Source organism: Gekko japonicus, unplaced genomic scaffold (assembly GCF_001447785.1).
Source record: "Gekko japonicus isolate JY-2015 unplaced genomic scaffold, Gekko_japonicus_V1.1 scaffold1086, whole genome shotgun sequence".
Classification (NCBI taxonomy): domain Eukaryota; kingdom Metazoa; phylum Chordata; class Lepidosauria; order Squamata; family Gekkonidae; genus Gekko; species Gekko japonicus.
In genome coordinates, this window is record NW_015165270.1 from 144,740 (window position 1) to 158,633 (window position 13,894).

The 13,894-nt window shown below is 42.7% G+C and overlaps 1 protein-coding gene across 4 annotated transcripts; it reads right to left on the reverse strand.

The window, feature by feature from the left end:
• Window positions 1–1,866: 1,866 nt before the first annotated feature.
• On the reverse strand, window positions 1,867–9,245 carry SPRY1 (sprouty RTK signaling antagonist 1). Of its 4 annotated transcripts, none has more exons than XM_015410221.1 (3): window positions 9,089–9,245; window positions 7,758–8,524; window positions 1,867–3,749 (listed from the first exon to the last, which is right to left on the reverse strand). In XM_015410221.1, exon 3 carries the CDS (start codon window positions 3,692–3,694, stop codon window positions 2,732–2,734), a length of 963 nt encoding a protein of 320 aa, XP_015265707.1. In that variant the 5' UTR covers window positions 3,695–3,749; window positions 7,758–8,524; window positions 9,089–9,245; the 3' UTR covers window positions 1,867–2,731. The 4 variants fall into 4 exon arrangements, with proteins under 4 accessions (XP_015265707.1, XP_015265706.1, XP_015265709.1 ...); XM_015410220.1 differs by having other exon boundaries at window positions 7,758–8,527; XM_015410223.1 differs by lacking the exons at window positions 7,758–8,524; window positions 9,089–9,245 and adding an exon at window positions 6,456–6,474.
• Window positions 9,246–13,894: the final 4,649 nt, after the last annotated feature.

A 13,894-nucleotide genomic window follows, 5' to 3' on the forward strand; every position in this document is an offset into this window, starting at 1 on the left:
CGTGTGGGGAAAAGGTCCAGAAAGAAAAGCCATGAACAGAATCTTGTTTTTATGATGCTCTTGCTTGGTCACAGTGCGTAAGTATTGCATAAGGTAATATCAACCCAAGTTATGAGAAAGTGGCCTCTTCTACTGATAAACTTCCTACCCCTAAAAATGTACCACTTTGAAGTCAAAACAGAGTCACACCTTCCTAAATCCACTGAAATCAATAGGCTTGGAAGGATGTAATTCTGCTTTGGATGGCACTGTTAACAGTAGGCATTTTATCATGAATGTTTAAAATAAATGAGCCAAACAGAAACACAATGAATTAGCCAACAAGAAACACAATGGGCCAATGTTGCTTCTGTCTCAAAGGCTGAACTTGTTTCAATCTTCCATATGCTGAAAGGGACATTAATCAACAGTGTAGTTATGACACAAAACTATAAAAGTTTGAGGGATCATGTTTGGCAGTATGTACTTTTCTGGAGAAATTTAAAATTATGAGGGTAGTTTGTATAAACATTTTAGTTGCCAGAATAACATAATCAGCACAATGTCCTAAAGCCTCACTGTGGCGAAGAGCTTTGAATATCCCAAGAGATTGAACAGCTGCACTAAATCTGTAAGATATGTGTAACCATTTGAAGGCTTATGGTTTTCAACAAACAGGTGTGAACACCAGAATGTAACAGAGCCACAGTTTAGGAATCAGAATTGCCCATAAGATAAGATACTTCAGCACAAGAAGATACTTTTGTCCTTTTGATTCTTACTTTTTTATTTGTATGCAAACTTTAAAAATAGATGTGTTTTCTTAGCTGATACACGAATTCAACCAGCTAGCACACACTGACTTCCAAAAAACAGACAGGCATGACTGTACTTTTCAAAAAGCAAGCACTTAAGCCGATATTTCATTAATGCCTCATAAGAAAACAAAACCCAAGACTCTAGTCCCCATAGAGAACAGGGATAGGAAACACATGAAGCACCAAAAGCCATGATGTAAATAATACCACAATGCATGGCATATACGTAGCCAGTTATATCTTTTGTGCAAGATATCAAATTGCCATCATTTCACAAGTTGAGCTCTTTCTACAATATTCTTATAGTGTACCTGCAGTACCAGCCCTTTGAAACATTGTGAAATATAGACTGTATATTATAAGGAAAATTATGAATTCAGGTGTCTTCTTGCTTGTATTTTCTTTTCCAATCCTTCAGCGATTTTTGCCATTGCCGTTTCACACTTGTATTTGTACCTTAAGGACTCAAAACTGGAGAAATGAAAAAATATAAGATGTATATAATCTACCAAAAGTCTACAGCTGAACAAATGTAGCTTGGGTCTCATGTTGAGGACACCTGACTGAACATATGTGAATGCTCTTAAACATCTCAGAGCAAAAACTATTTTGACAATGGCAACAACAAAGAAAGTGAATAAAAAGAGAATACTAGCTGTGGTTTCACAGTCATGATAAAAATTGAGAAAGAACAGAAGCAGCAATCCTCTTACTAATATCATCAACACAACTTACTGTTGTATTAAAAAATAAAGAACCCGAGGCATTTTCATTAATTATTATATTTTCTGCATTATAGTTTAACATATGTACTTTCTTCGTGTCACCCTTATTTTCGTTAAGTATTGATATTTTGTTATATTCAGACAGGAGTACATTTTTGGAACAGTTCTTTGTAATAAATATCATAAAATAATAAAGATTCACATAATAAATATTCTTTACAATAAAAAAGTTTTGACAGACCTTTGTCTTAAAAATAGTCAGAATTCAACTTTGTGTTTTATACATAAAATATACAAAAAAGCACCACAATTTGTGGCTAAGGCAATAAAAACAGAGAGGGCTAAAGTTACGAAAGCACAGGGTTGAGTTAAATGTTGTTAAACCACAGAAATACAGAAATGTTAAGAGGCTAAAGAATGTTTATACAACTTAAAACTTATGATACCCAAAGATTATTTCTCAGATGTGCAGAAACCAACAACTTTAGTATCAAAAGAACGGAGACGTAAAACAAAAAGGCCCTGCACATATATAAAAGCTATAGAAACTAATGAAGCAATCTGAAGCCATTACGTCTTCAGTGTGCAGATCCTTCTAGTAAGCAATAACAGGTGAAGGAGCCAATCTAAATAAAATAAGGATCCCAAGAGACTGGACTCAGAAATTTTTAAAGGAGGAAGAGGAAAAAGCAGGATGCACTAAGAAGAAAAGGCAGGGAAAAAGGTTTACTAAATTCCAAACCAACTATAACAAATGCTTCCTTAAAAAAAAAAAAGTTTCATAATCCAACTCTTTCATGGGAAAAAACCTTGAAATAATTGCTTGGAAGGCATTAAGAAAGCGTGGGGTGGTGAAAAAGGAGTTGCAGAGAACAAACAAAACAGCATCTTTGGAAAGTTGTCTGCAGAGTAATATGGCTTCAGAATGGCCCATTACCCTCATTACTTCTTTCAGGAGTGGATTACTCACAAACCTGAGACTACTTGCCAAGTCAAGAACTGAGATGCAAGTATGTGGGCCACACTTGCTGAACACCAAGGAAACACTCTGATTTACCCTGGTTGAAAGAAACTACAGCATAGGAAAGAAAGAACATTAGAGGAAGAACAGAAAATGATGGGGAGGATGGATTGGTGGGAAACAATCAAGACAGAAAAGCCAGCCACAACCTGAAAGAGTCTGAGGAACCGAACATTTCCCTCCATAAATCATGAGGGCTTGCCTTGACCCCTAGAGGGGCAACTTTCCAGCTTACAATAAACAGTGTTGGAGTTCTTACATCGGCAACCTGGACGATTGATCCTGTCATAACACCCTCGACACAGTTTTAGGCATCCTTTTGCAGGAGGATAGCAGAGCAAACAAGGCAAAACCAAGGATATAGCTCCCATGCATAAGTACCTAGACCAGCAATGTGACTGAGAACAAGAGCAAGGATTATCCGCATAAGAGTCCCCTTCATCATCATTGGAACAGTGGTAGAAGATCCCTTTGACCAGGCACATACAAGTGCTGTATTCCACCATACTCTCTGCTGAGCACAAGCACTGCCTGTTGCAGGCCAAGCAAGATGGCAAGGCCCTGGGTGCTGTGCACTCTCCACATTTGCACTTCCCGCACTGTTCACAGATAAATTTGTACTGCGTCAAGTCCTCTTTTAAGGGACCCGTCAGTTCATCTACAATTAGAGTTGACGGCTTGGGCTGCGTCCAGATTGGCCTTTCAGACCTGTGGCCTGGCCCTGGCCTAGATGGGGGTAACCTCAGCAGCAGGCCCTGCTCTGAAGATGCGCTGCTGTTGCTTCCAGAACTAGCTGCGCTCCCAGTGCTCGTAGATCTACTCAACACAGGGGCCCTCGAGTTATGTTGATGCAGCAAGTGACCAGGATGGTTGGGTCTGTGCTCATAATTATTATTCACATTAATTGGTATGATTTCATGAGTCCTTTCATGCTTTTCTTGCCTAGGCGCTGTCCGTGGAGCAGACTTTTTCACCACAGATGGGCCTTCAGTGTACTCGTTGCTGCCCCTGATGGTCTTGATCTGGTCCAGGGACAAGATAGCTGTTGGCTGGACCTCTCTTTCATAGTCTACCCTTTGCCTGCTATCCAAAGAAGGCTGCTGAAGGACAATTAATGAACTGCCACTGCCATGTTGACCTTGGGACTCCATCTGTAGTGATCTCTACTTCTGGCATTCACCAGGAACCTGGCATGCATCTGAAGTCCTAGAAGACAGAGAGAGAGAGAAAAACCAAGGGTAAAAAAAAAAGAACAAGTCACAGAGAGCTTAATAAACAACAACAACATCACAGTATATGGCAAGACACAGATTGCTCTAACTAGTAAAACTCATTCAAGGACTGATGCATAGTATCCAGTATGGGCTCCGGGTCCCTGGACACAGACCATTTTAAAACTTAAGAAAACAAATATTAGATGTGACTTTGCAGGGAAATGTAAATAAAACGATATTGCAGTGTTTTAAAAGTAAAAATCTTCTAAATCTACAAACGATGCCTCTCATCACACTTTATTTGGTTAACGTGAGCTTCCCACCTGACTCTTAATCAACAGTAAAGTAGACTGTAACTGCTTCTGGTAGACTCATGCTTCGCTTTAGCTCTGGGTTAGAACTTTACCACAAAGTCTTAAGCATTTATTTAATGCATTTAAAACCCTCTTTTCTCTCCCCCCCTCCCAAAAAAGAGCTCAAAGAAGCGCACAACAAAAATTAAAACATAGCAAATGTGTAACAGCACATAACAAATGCTTCAAGACCACAAGAGTTGGGAACAAGACTCTCATGCTGATATTCTAAATGTTACAACTGAAGGCTCTTGTCTAGATCTTTGGAGGACTGTTTAGCCCGTCAGTTATATCCCAATATCTATCTTTGATCTAATCTTCAAGCCAACAGATTTGTCTTTTTAACTGTAATTCCATAATGCCCTAAGTGGATCAGTAATGGGAAAGTTCCTGAAGGATTCTTTCTAGGTAGAAATATCACTTTCATGAAAATAGCCTAGTACACACAGAGCGATCCTAAAAAGAGTTACATCCTTTTGAGGCCATCAACTTCAACTGATCAGAGAGTGTTGAAACTCTGTTCAGGACTTAACTGACATTAAAGCAGAACGTCAGATGTGAACAACATCCTGTTATACAATGGGTTTTGTGGTGTTCATGGGCCATAAGGCAGGGTGTGAAAAGAGGCGTCCCATGCCAGAGAAGAAAAGGAACATCTTGACATTTATTGGATATTTGCAAAAGGACATACACATTTCCTGAAAAATGAAGAGCCTTATTTATTACTTTCACTAAACCCTAGGGGAGGGGAGTAGTCAGTCAGATTCAAAATGGTTCCTTTCATTTCCCCTACACAGGTATATACAACTGCGGTATTTGAACCATGTTGATTTTTCTCTGTCTTTTCTGGGACCAACAAGACAACTATCAGAGCAACTTTTTGGGAAAGTCCTTTTAAGAAGCATATTCTTCTGACAGCATGCTATGGTATAAGGGTGTGAAAACTTTTTAATTTGGGAAATGACCTGAGAATTCCTCACATAAACCAACCAAATATGCAAGGCAGAGATAGGCAATCTCTGATATCAATATAATAACCACTTTCCTAAATGCTTCAAAGTATTTCCCGTAAATCACCTCACGTAAACCACCCTGTAAGTCATGCCGGCATATTATGGAGAGGCACTAAGGCTGACAGAACAATGCCTTGCATGAAGTCACCAAGCAAGTTCCTAGCTGAGGTGAAACTTGAACCAGAGGCTTCCTGGCTTTCCCACCCAGCCACTGCAGCACCCCAAATCTCTCTTTAAGGCATTCAGACTGTGAACCACCTCGAAAGCCTCCAAGGTGACAACTGAAGTAATGAGGTTCATTTAGTAATTTCACAAATGAACTAATTCTAATGTTAATCATTTCTTAATCTGACAAACCAGCTAATACAGCAAACACGAGGCTTTCTTCAGCACATGGCCCCCACCCAAAGGGCTGAAAGTCCTGCCTTTTCTTTCTCAGGCACAAGTCAGACTGGAACACGCAGAGAAAACAATAAGCAAGTCACCGTTCTGGTTCCCTCCTCCCTCCCTATCACCTGCATGAAGGTGCAGAGTTTAAGATAAAAGAACTTTGCCCAATTCAAATCACACCTTATCTGCCTCACTCACATTTTCCTTTTCTTTGACTTGGAATAAACACGGAGGAACGACAAAGGGCAATGCTGAACAGAGCAGGCACCTGGGCGGGGGGGGGTCTTCTTTCCACCCCTTGCTAGAGGACTACAAATACTAAGGAAGAGCCAGACAAATTTATGAAATGGGGTTAAATTCTTATCTCATTCCAACAAAGATCTGAACAGTCCTGAGCATTCATACTCAGAAGTAAATCCCATTCAGGTTAACAATGTTTACGAATGCAACCTTAATTCCTCCCCTCCTCTCCAAAAAGGGAGGGGGTAGAGAGACCCCACACCTAAACCTGGAGTCCTTTACAAGTCTGAAACATTTTTCACAGTGCCCCATGTGACACTAGCATTTTCTGATGAAGATACGCATTTCTCTCCCTGTAGTAAAGCCTTTTGAAGAGAGAACTCCTACTGGGGAAAAAATTCTTTGAAAATCCAACACTGAATGGATGTGAGAAACCTCAGAGCACAAAACTGGTGAGAAGAGGGTGGCAGCACTGCCCCTCCTCTGCGGATGGAGCTCAAAGAAGGCGATGAATGCAGAGCTGACGAGAGAGAGAGAGAGAGAGAGAGAGAGAGAGAGAGAGAGAGAGAGAGAGGGGGGGGGGGGGGGGGGGAGGGAGAGAGGGAGAGAGAGGGAGGAAGAGAAAAAAGTTATGAATGAAAGCAAGAGATTTTTTTCAACCCCATTTGCAGGAGGAGTGCAAAAGGCTGAAGTTACTATTACCTCAGGAGGGCGGACTTTCCGAGACTGCATCTGCTAGTCTGAGCATGCAGAATCCCCTCCTCCGCTGGGTTGTTTTTTTTTAAGGAGGCGGGGTACAGGAATGGGGATGGGGGGAGCGCCTCTATCTCTGTCTTACCCACCATTTCCTCCTCTCAGCCTCCACACCTCTCCACTGACCTGCTAAAATCTCACTCTTTCTCTGAGGGGAAATCCCTCAGTGCTGACTAAATGTAATTAAACACACACATACACACCCCAGATTAAAAGCAGCCCTAGTCAAAAGAATAATTTCACGGAATGTTTTAGCACAGCTACTACTGCCACTTACAATAGCCAAAAATTACTTGATACACTTACAGTAAACAATAAGTATTAATGAGACTTCCACTTGCCACATGTACATCTTATCCAAGCAAAGAATTCATATCATCTTAACCGCTTAGAAATTTCTGTCTCACATGGGCAAGCAGATATACACAAACACACCATGGATATCCATTCTAGATAAAAGAATATTAAGCAGTCAAATCCATGTTAAGCAATTCTGAAACTAGACACACAATACTTACAAGAGACTGAGTCTCTGGAACACTATTTTTGTGCTCATGTGACTTTTGATAATGTAGGACCAAGTAGTCTTCAAATCGAATTTATATTCTACCTAATGAACACACAGTGATTAAACACTATGTTTGAATTAAACACAGGAGGGCTTGGCATGATGTGGTCCATGCGACTGAAGAACAACAACAATAATCACTTGAGAATTAGGCCTAAATGTTCCCGTGGGTTCACTAACTTTGTACTAGTGTAATCAGCCAAGAACCAAAAACTGCCTTTTCAATGTTTTCATACAACAGAAAATATAATGCACACAAGGCTGCCTTAATGGACGAAGAAAAACTCAATGTTTAAAGCAATTATCCAATAGGGCTAACATCAGTCTCTCAAAAGCCCCTTGAACCAACGTTGGTCTTGTATCCAGTTGTCCCACCTCCTCTGCAAAATTCCTAGGCTATCTCTGCCCACAGCAACAAGTTCACAGTCCTGAAAAACCAGACTGCAACTAAACTTCGGCAGTCTTTTAGGAAAAGCAGAGAGCAACTGGCCTATTCAAATTAGAATCACACAAAAATACGCATACTGATAGCCTTGGCCTTTCCTGGAACCACACACCACAACGACGAAGGAAAAGACGCACAAGGACACCTGTTAGTACTGGAGCTCCCACACGTGCACACAAGGCAGCAAAAATCCATATTGCAAGACAACGGGGACAGCATAAGAGGGAGGCAGACTTACGTATTTGAATGGCAAATCCGCGTGAAAGCACCGCCCTGCTAAGTTAGATCCATAAGGCAGCGTGCGACAAGTCTTAAAACGCTGGAGAACTCATTCCCAATTGAGAGGGGCTCGCCCCCAGTCCTTGATCTCTAACTCCCCTTTGATTGGCGAGGCCAAGTTCTGTGTTCTTCTCTCCTGCTACGCACACACGGCAACCACCAAGCCTTGCTTCCTGAGCAGAAGGAAATCCAACTTGCCTGCTCCCCAAACACCCTTCTTCCCGAAGCTTAAACATTCAATGGGGTGCGTTGCCCGCCTCTCCTCTCCAAAGTTACTTGTTCGTGAAGCAAACAGTTTTCTCCGCCGAGCCGACAGGCACTCAGCTACAGGGAATCCAGAGGAGGCGATATTTTATTTTATTTTTGGCTGCCAGGTAAAGGAGATCAAGCTGGTTTCGCAAAACTGGTTCCGTTCGATCCACAACAATTCAATCCCACGCTGCATCCATACTGCTGGAGAGCGTCGCCTGTGAGCCGCGGAAGGGCTTCGAAAAAGAGTATTTGCAAAAAAAAGGCACGGTCGGTTCCGTCCTGTCCTGTCCTGCCTGCCGCCAACTTGGGAGCTTTCTTTTCCTTTCCAGACCCACGATTTCCCCTCCCCGTAAAGCGCGCGCGTGTCGTGGTGGCTCGACAGCTTCCTCGGCTCACAGGTCCTTTTCACCACATGGTCCTTCGCCCGCGACTCTCCCCTCCGATCTTAGCACAGCCAGAGTGCAACAGGAACGCCTGCTGGAGGGAGAAAAAGCAACGATATTAAAGGGCGCAGAGTCAAAGCGCGGCTGACATAAGAAGAGAGCCGAATTCAAGCAGGGAAAGGCAATGGCTTTCTGCAACTTTGCCATGTGCTTGCCTGTTGCTGTTGCGATCTGATTGACAGGCTTACAGGCAGTTAGCGTATAGTAAGGGGAGGGGGGAACACCCTCAGATACAATGCAGCTCGGCCCTTTCTATACACACGAGAAATCTTGTACTAAACGCCTGTGTGATCCCCAAAGGAAGGACGTTCCAGCCGCGCTGCAGGGGGAATAAAAATGGAGCGCCCCAAGATTGAGCACAACTGCTTACTTCAAAGGTCTTCACTGGACGCCACTACAGCCGCCCCGTGCACTTAAGCTGTCCCAAAGTATAGCATCGCGTTTAAAAAAGGAGCCCTCCCTACGGTTTATTTTTAAAATCGGAGTGTTGCACCACTAAACGTCGGCTGCACAAAAACAGCAAGAGTTTTTTAACACAGAGACGTTCACCAGCACCTGAACGACCTCCAAAATGCTTGCAAAAGATCAGGCTTACCAAATACAAAGGTGAGGAGCTGTTTCCCCAAAGCACGGACGTCCGTAAGCGACCGGAGCGAAATCCAATTTAGCCCGTGGCGGGGGCTTGCCGTTGTCGTCTGCAGCTATCGCTTTGCAAGCCGCGATGTGCTTTAGCGTTGCTGTTTCAGAATGGTCTTCACTCCGCACAACAGCATTTCAGCGCCGAGCCCCCACCTCAGCCCTTCGTCACGCCTCCAATGATGTCAATCTGTCACTCAGAAAGCGGATAAGAAAACCCGGAACGGATTTTCCTTCTCCACGACAAGAGAGCTGTTTCCTCATTCATTCAAGCGCTCGCCAATTGTAACATTCGTTTACCAGCGTTCTGCATTTTCCCCCGAATCACGAAAAATAAGCCAGATGGCGTTCCTCTAGCATTTACTACCCACAAACCAGAACCCCTATGAATAAGAAGGACACATGCCACACCACACGAAACATATGCAGTGGTATTTCGAGACAGAAACAAGGTTTTAGATAGTCAGTGATTCGGAGATATATTCGTTGTGTTCCTTGTATATTTATCATCTGCTTGTCTCACTGAAACCTGCTAAAAAGTCATCGTTGATTTACAGGATAAGTTTTCTGAGTTTTTAATTTATTTATATCCCAATTGATCTGTTATCTGTAAAACTTTTCATATTCTCAACATTTAAACAAAAAAAAAGCTCACATAAATTATGAAGTGCCTGTTCAAGATTACTTAACCCAAATCTTCACAAGCTTTAATGACCTAGTTTGAGCCGGAGTTAGTAAAGGAAGCACAGAGCTGGAAGGTACCCCAAGGATCATCTAGTCCAACCCCACGCACAGTGAAGGAAATTCAGTTTCCCCCACACACGCCTGCACGCACACACTCCCCCAGTGACTCTTCCTCTATGCTCAGTGGAAGGCAAGAAACCTCCAGGATCCCTGGGGCAACCTGGCCTGGAGGAAAATTCCTTCCTGACACCAGGGTGGCAATTGGCATTACCCTGGGCATATAAAAAAGGGCCACAAGAGCCAAGCACTGGCTCATCCCTTCCTGCCCTCCCTTTCACAATCATAGTGAATAACAGAATCAGCATTTCTGACCTCCTGAATAGATTTCTCATTCTTTCAATGCGTAGCAACTATAGCATATTGATGGATCTGGAAGACTGAGAATGTGTTTGACAGCTATATTTCTATCTCTACCTTACCTCCCTACTAGATATTGCCGGCATCCAAACAAAGTAGTAGAACATCAGTTAAATTACATCAATGGAATCTACATAAGAACATAAGAGACGCCAATGTTGGATCAGGCCAAAGGCCCATCCAGTCCAACACTCTGTCACACAGTGGCCAGAAATACCAGTGCCACCAGGAGGTCCACCAGTGGGGCCCCACTGCCTCCCTGGCTGGTTTCCTGCTTCTAATGTACTTGAAGAAAGTTTTATTGTTGGTCTTTACGTTTTTCGCTATATGCTCCTCATATTCCCTTTTTGCCTGCCTGACCACAGACTTGCATTTTATTTGCCATAGCTTGCATTCCGTTTTATCAGCCTCACTGTGACTAGCTTTCCACTGCTTAAAGGAATCCTTTTTACCTTTTACAGCTTCCCTTACTTTGTTTGGTAACCATGCAGGCTTTTTCCTATACCTGTTTGTGCCTTTCCTAATCTGCAGAATATATTTTTTCTGAGCTTCTAGGATCGTAGTTTTAAATAGTTTCCAAGCTTCCCCAATGGTTTTGACCCTTTCTACTTTTCCTTTCAGTTTCCTTCCCACATGCCCCCTCATATCAGAGAAGTTACCCCTTTTAAAGTTAAAAGTGGTTGTGTCAGTCTTTTTGGCCAATTCCCTATCTATTCAAATGTTGAACTCAATAACATTATGATCACTGTTCTCAAGCGGTGCAATCACTTTTACATCTCTCACCAGGTCTTGAGTGTTACTTAGGGCCAAATCAAGGCTCGCCTCTCCCCTGGTAGGTTCCGTGACCATCTGCTCCCTAGCACAGTCATTTAGAAATTCATTCATCATTTTATAATCCTCCTCTATCTTTTGATCTGGTGATTATTTTAGTTGCTTGAATTTGCTGCATGAAATTTTCACCCAGTGAAATCAGTAACAGTATTTACTTAATTGGTGGCATGATTTTATCTCCTGGTATGGCACTGCATTTTGTGTGTTAAAAATATAGTCACATTTGGTTAAATTTGTTCTCCTTCTCGAGATCTAGCACCCCTCAGAGCTTATTTGCAGGCATACAAACGAGCCAGGGTAAACAATTTTATTCATTTAATTCATTTAAACCCCGTCTTTCTCCTCAGTGGGGACCCAAAGCAGTTTACATCACGCTCCCCTCCTCCATTTTATCCTCACAACAACCTGGTGAGGTAGGTTAGGCAGAGAGAGTGTGACTGGCCCAGGGGCAGCCAGCGAGCTTCCATGGCACGTGGGGATTCAAAGCTGGGTCCTCAGATACTAGTCCAGCTTCTTGTAGCATTAACATTATGGCTACAGGTATATGGCTATTCATAAGTATACCAGTTGATGAGTAAGTGAACTACCTCCACTGGCATTTGCAATATTGACAAGAGAAAATAGCATAGCACCAAGATTGGAAACAGATATAAGGTTGCCAACTCTAGGTTGCAATATACCTGGAGATTTGGGGTTGGAGCTGGAGAGGACTGGGTTTGGGGAGGAGAGGGATCTTAGCAGGATATAATGCCATAAAGTCCACCCCCTAAAGCAGCCATTTTCTCCAGGGCAACTGATTTCTGTCATCTGGAGATCAGGTGTAATTCTGGAAGATATCCAGGCCCCACGTGGAGGTTGACAACCGATGTCCATCTTCAGACTATTGTATGTGTATGAGAGTTACAATGACTAAACCAAGGACATTTTTACCATCATTACTTGATAGTGAGGCTCTGTTTGAGGCAACATCAGAGAAAAAAGTGTCTATTTGCTGTCTGCTGTGACCTTTAGGTTAGGTAGATAACAACAATGATCATTATAAGAAAAATTAAATTCATCTTGCCAAAATGATCTCTCAAGATTTAAAAAGACAGTTGCCATGAAATTTTTTATACCTAGGAAGGATTTCAGCAATTAAAATTAATCTACTACCAAAACAGACAGCATAAGAAAAACTAGAGAAATTACCCTGCCAACTAAAGTCCGTATGGTCAAAGCACTGGTATTCCCAGTCAATGTTCCCTTTAAGCTGAGTTAGTGTGAGCTAGCTCACAGTCTTTTAGCCTCCGGCTCACACATTTTTGTCTTAGCTCAGGAAGGATGGCTCGAGAGCAAACTCATTTATGCAGTAGCCAAATCACCTGCTCACAACTTTAATGCCAGTAGCTCACAAAATAGATTTTTTGCTCACTGGACTCCATAGCTTAGAGGGAGCATTGTTCCCAGTAGTAATGTATGGCTGCGAAAGTAGGACCAAAAGGAACGCCGAGCGCCGAAGAATAGATGCTTTCGAATCATGGTGCTGGAGAATACTTTTGAGAGTCCCTTGGACTGCAAGGAGATCAAATCAGTCAATCCTAAAAGAAATCAACCCTGACTGTTCCCTGTAAGGCCAGATACTGAAGCTGAAGCTCAAGTACTTTGGCCACCAAATGAGAAGGGAGCACTCAATGGAGAAGACCCTGATGCTGGGAATGACTGAAGGTAAAAGAAGAAGGAGATAAGAACATAAGAACATAAGAGATGCCAATGTTGGATCAGGCCAAAGGCCCATCCAGTCCAACACTCTGTATCACACAGTGGCCAGAAATACCAGTGCCATCAGGAGGTCCACCAGTGGGGCCAGGACATTAGAAGCCCTCCCACTGTTGACCCCCCCCAAGCACCAAGATGACAGAGCATCACTTGCCCCAGAGTCCCTATCTATACCTTGTGGCTAATAGCCACTGATGGACCTCTGCTCCATATGCTTATCTAATTCCCTTTTGAAGCCGTCCATGCTTGTAGCTGCCACCACTTCCTGTGGCAGTGAATTCCAAGTGTTAATCACTCTTTGGGTGAAGAAGTACTTCCTTTTATCCGTTCTAACCCGACCGCTCAGCAATTTCATGGAGTGCCCACGGGTTCTTGTATTGTGAGAAAGGGAGAAAAGTACCTCTTTCTCTACCTGCTCTTTCCCATGCATAATCTTATAAACCTCGATCATGTCACCCCTCAGTCGTCTTTTCTCCAAGCTAAAGAGCCCTAAGCGCTTTAACCTTTCCTCATAGGGAAAGTGTTCCAACCCTTTTATCATTCGAGTTGCCCTTTTCTGCACTTTTTCCAAAGCTATAATATCCTTTTTAAGGTGTGGTGACCAGAATTGCACACAGTATTCCAGATGAGGTCGCACCATTGATTTATATAGCGGCATTATGATATTGGCTGATCTGTTTACAATACCCTTCCTAATAATCCCCAGCATAGCATTGGCCTTCTTTATTGCAGTCACACACTGTCTCGACATTTTCAGTGAGTTATCTACTACAAAGGATGAGATGGTTAGTGTTATCAATGCAACAAACATGAAACTGAGCAAACTCCATGGGACGGCGGAAGACAGGGGGGCCTGGCATGAAGGTCCATGTGGTCACGAAGAGTTGAACTCGACTCTGCGACTGAACAACAAAAGTACCAAAACTATTTGTGTTTAAGAACATTTTAAAGACCAACTACTTTTTCAGTTTGTATCTTACGAAGGGAGCTTATACACTGAAAATCTTGTTGGTCTCTAAAGTGTCACTGGACTTCTAGCTTTTCTTCAGTTTTGTGAAATTTGTAGTGCACTTTAATG

What these genes read in the sequence shown, in the direction of transcription:
- SPRY1 (XM_015410221.1), bottom strand. Translation starts at nt 3,694, where the DNA reads ATGGAGTCCCAAGGTCAACATGGCAGTGGCAGTTCATTAATTGTCCTT.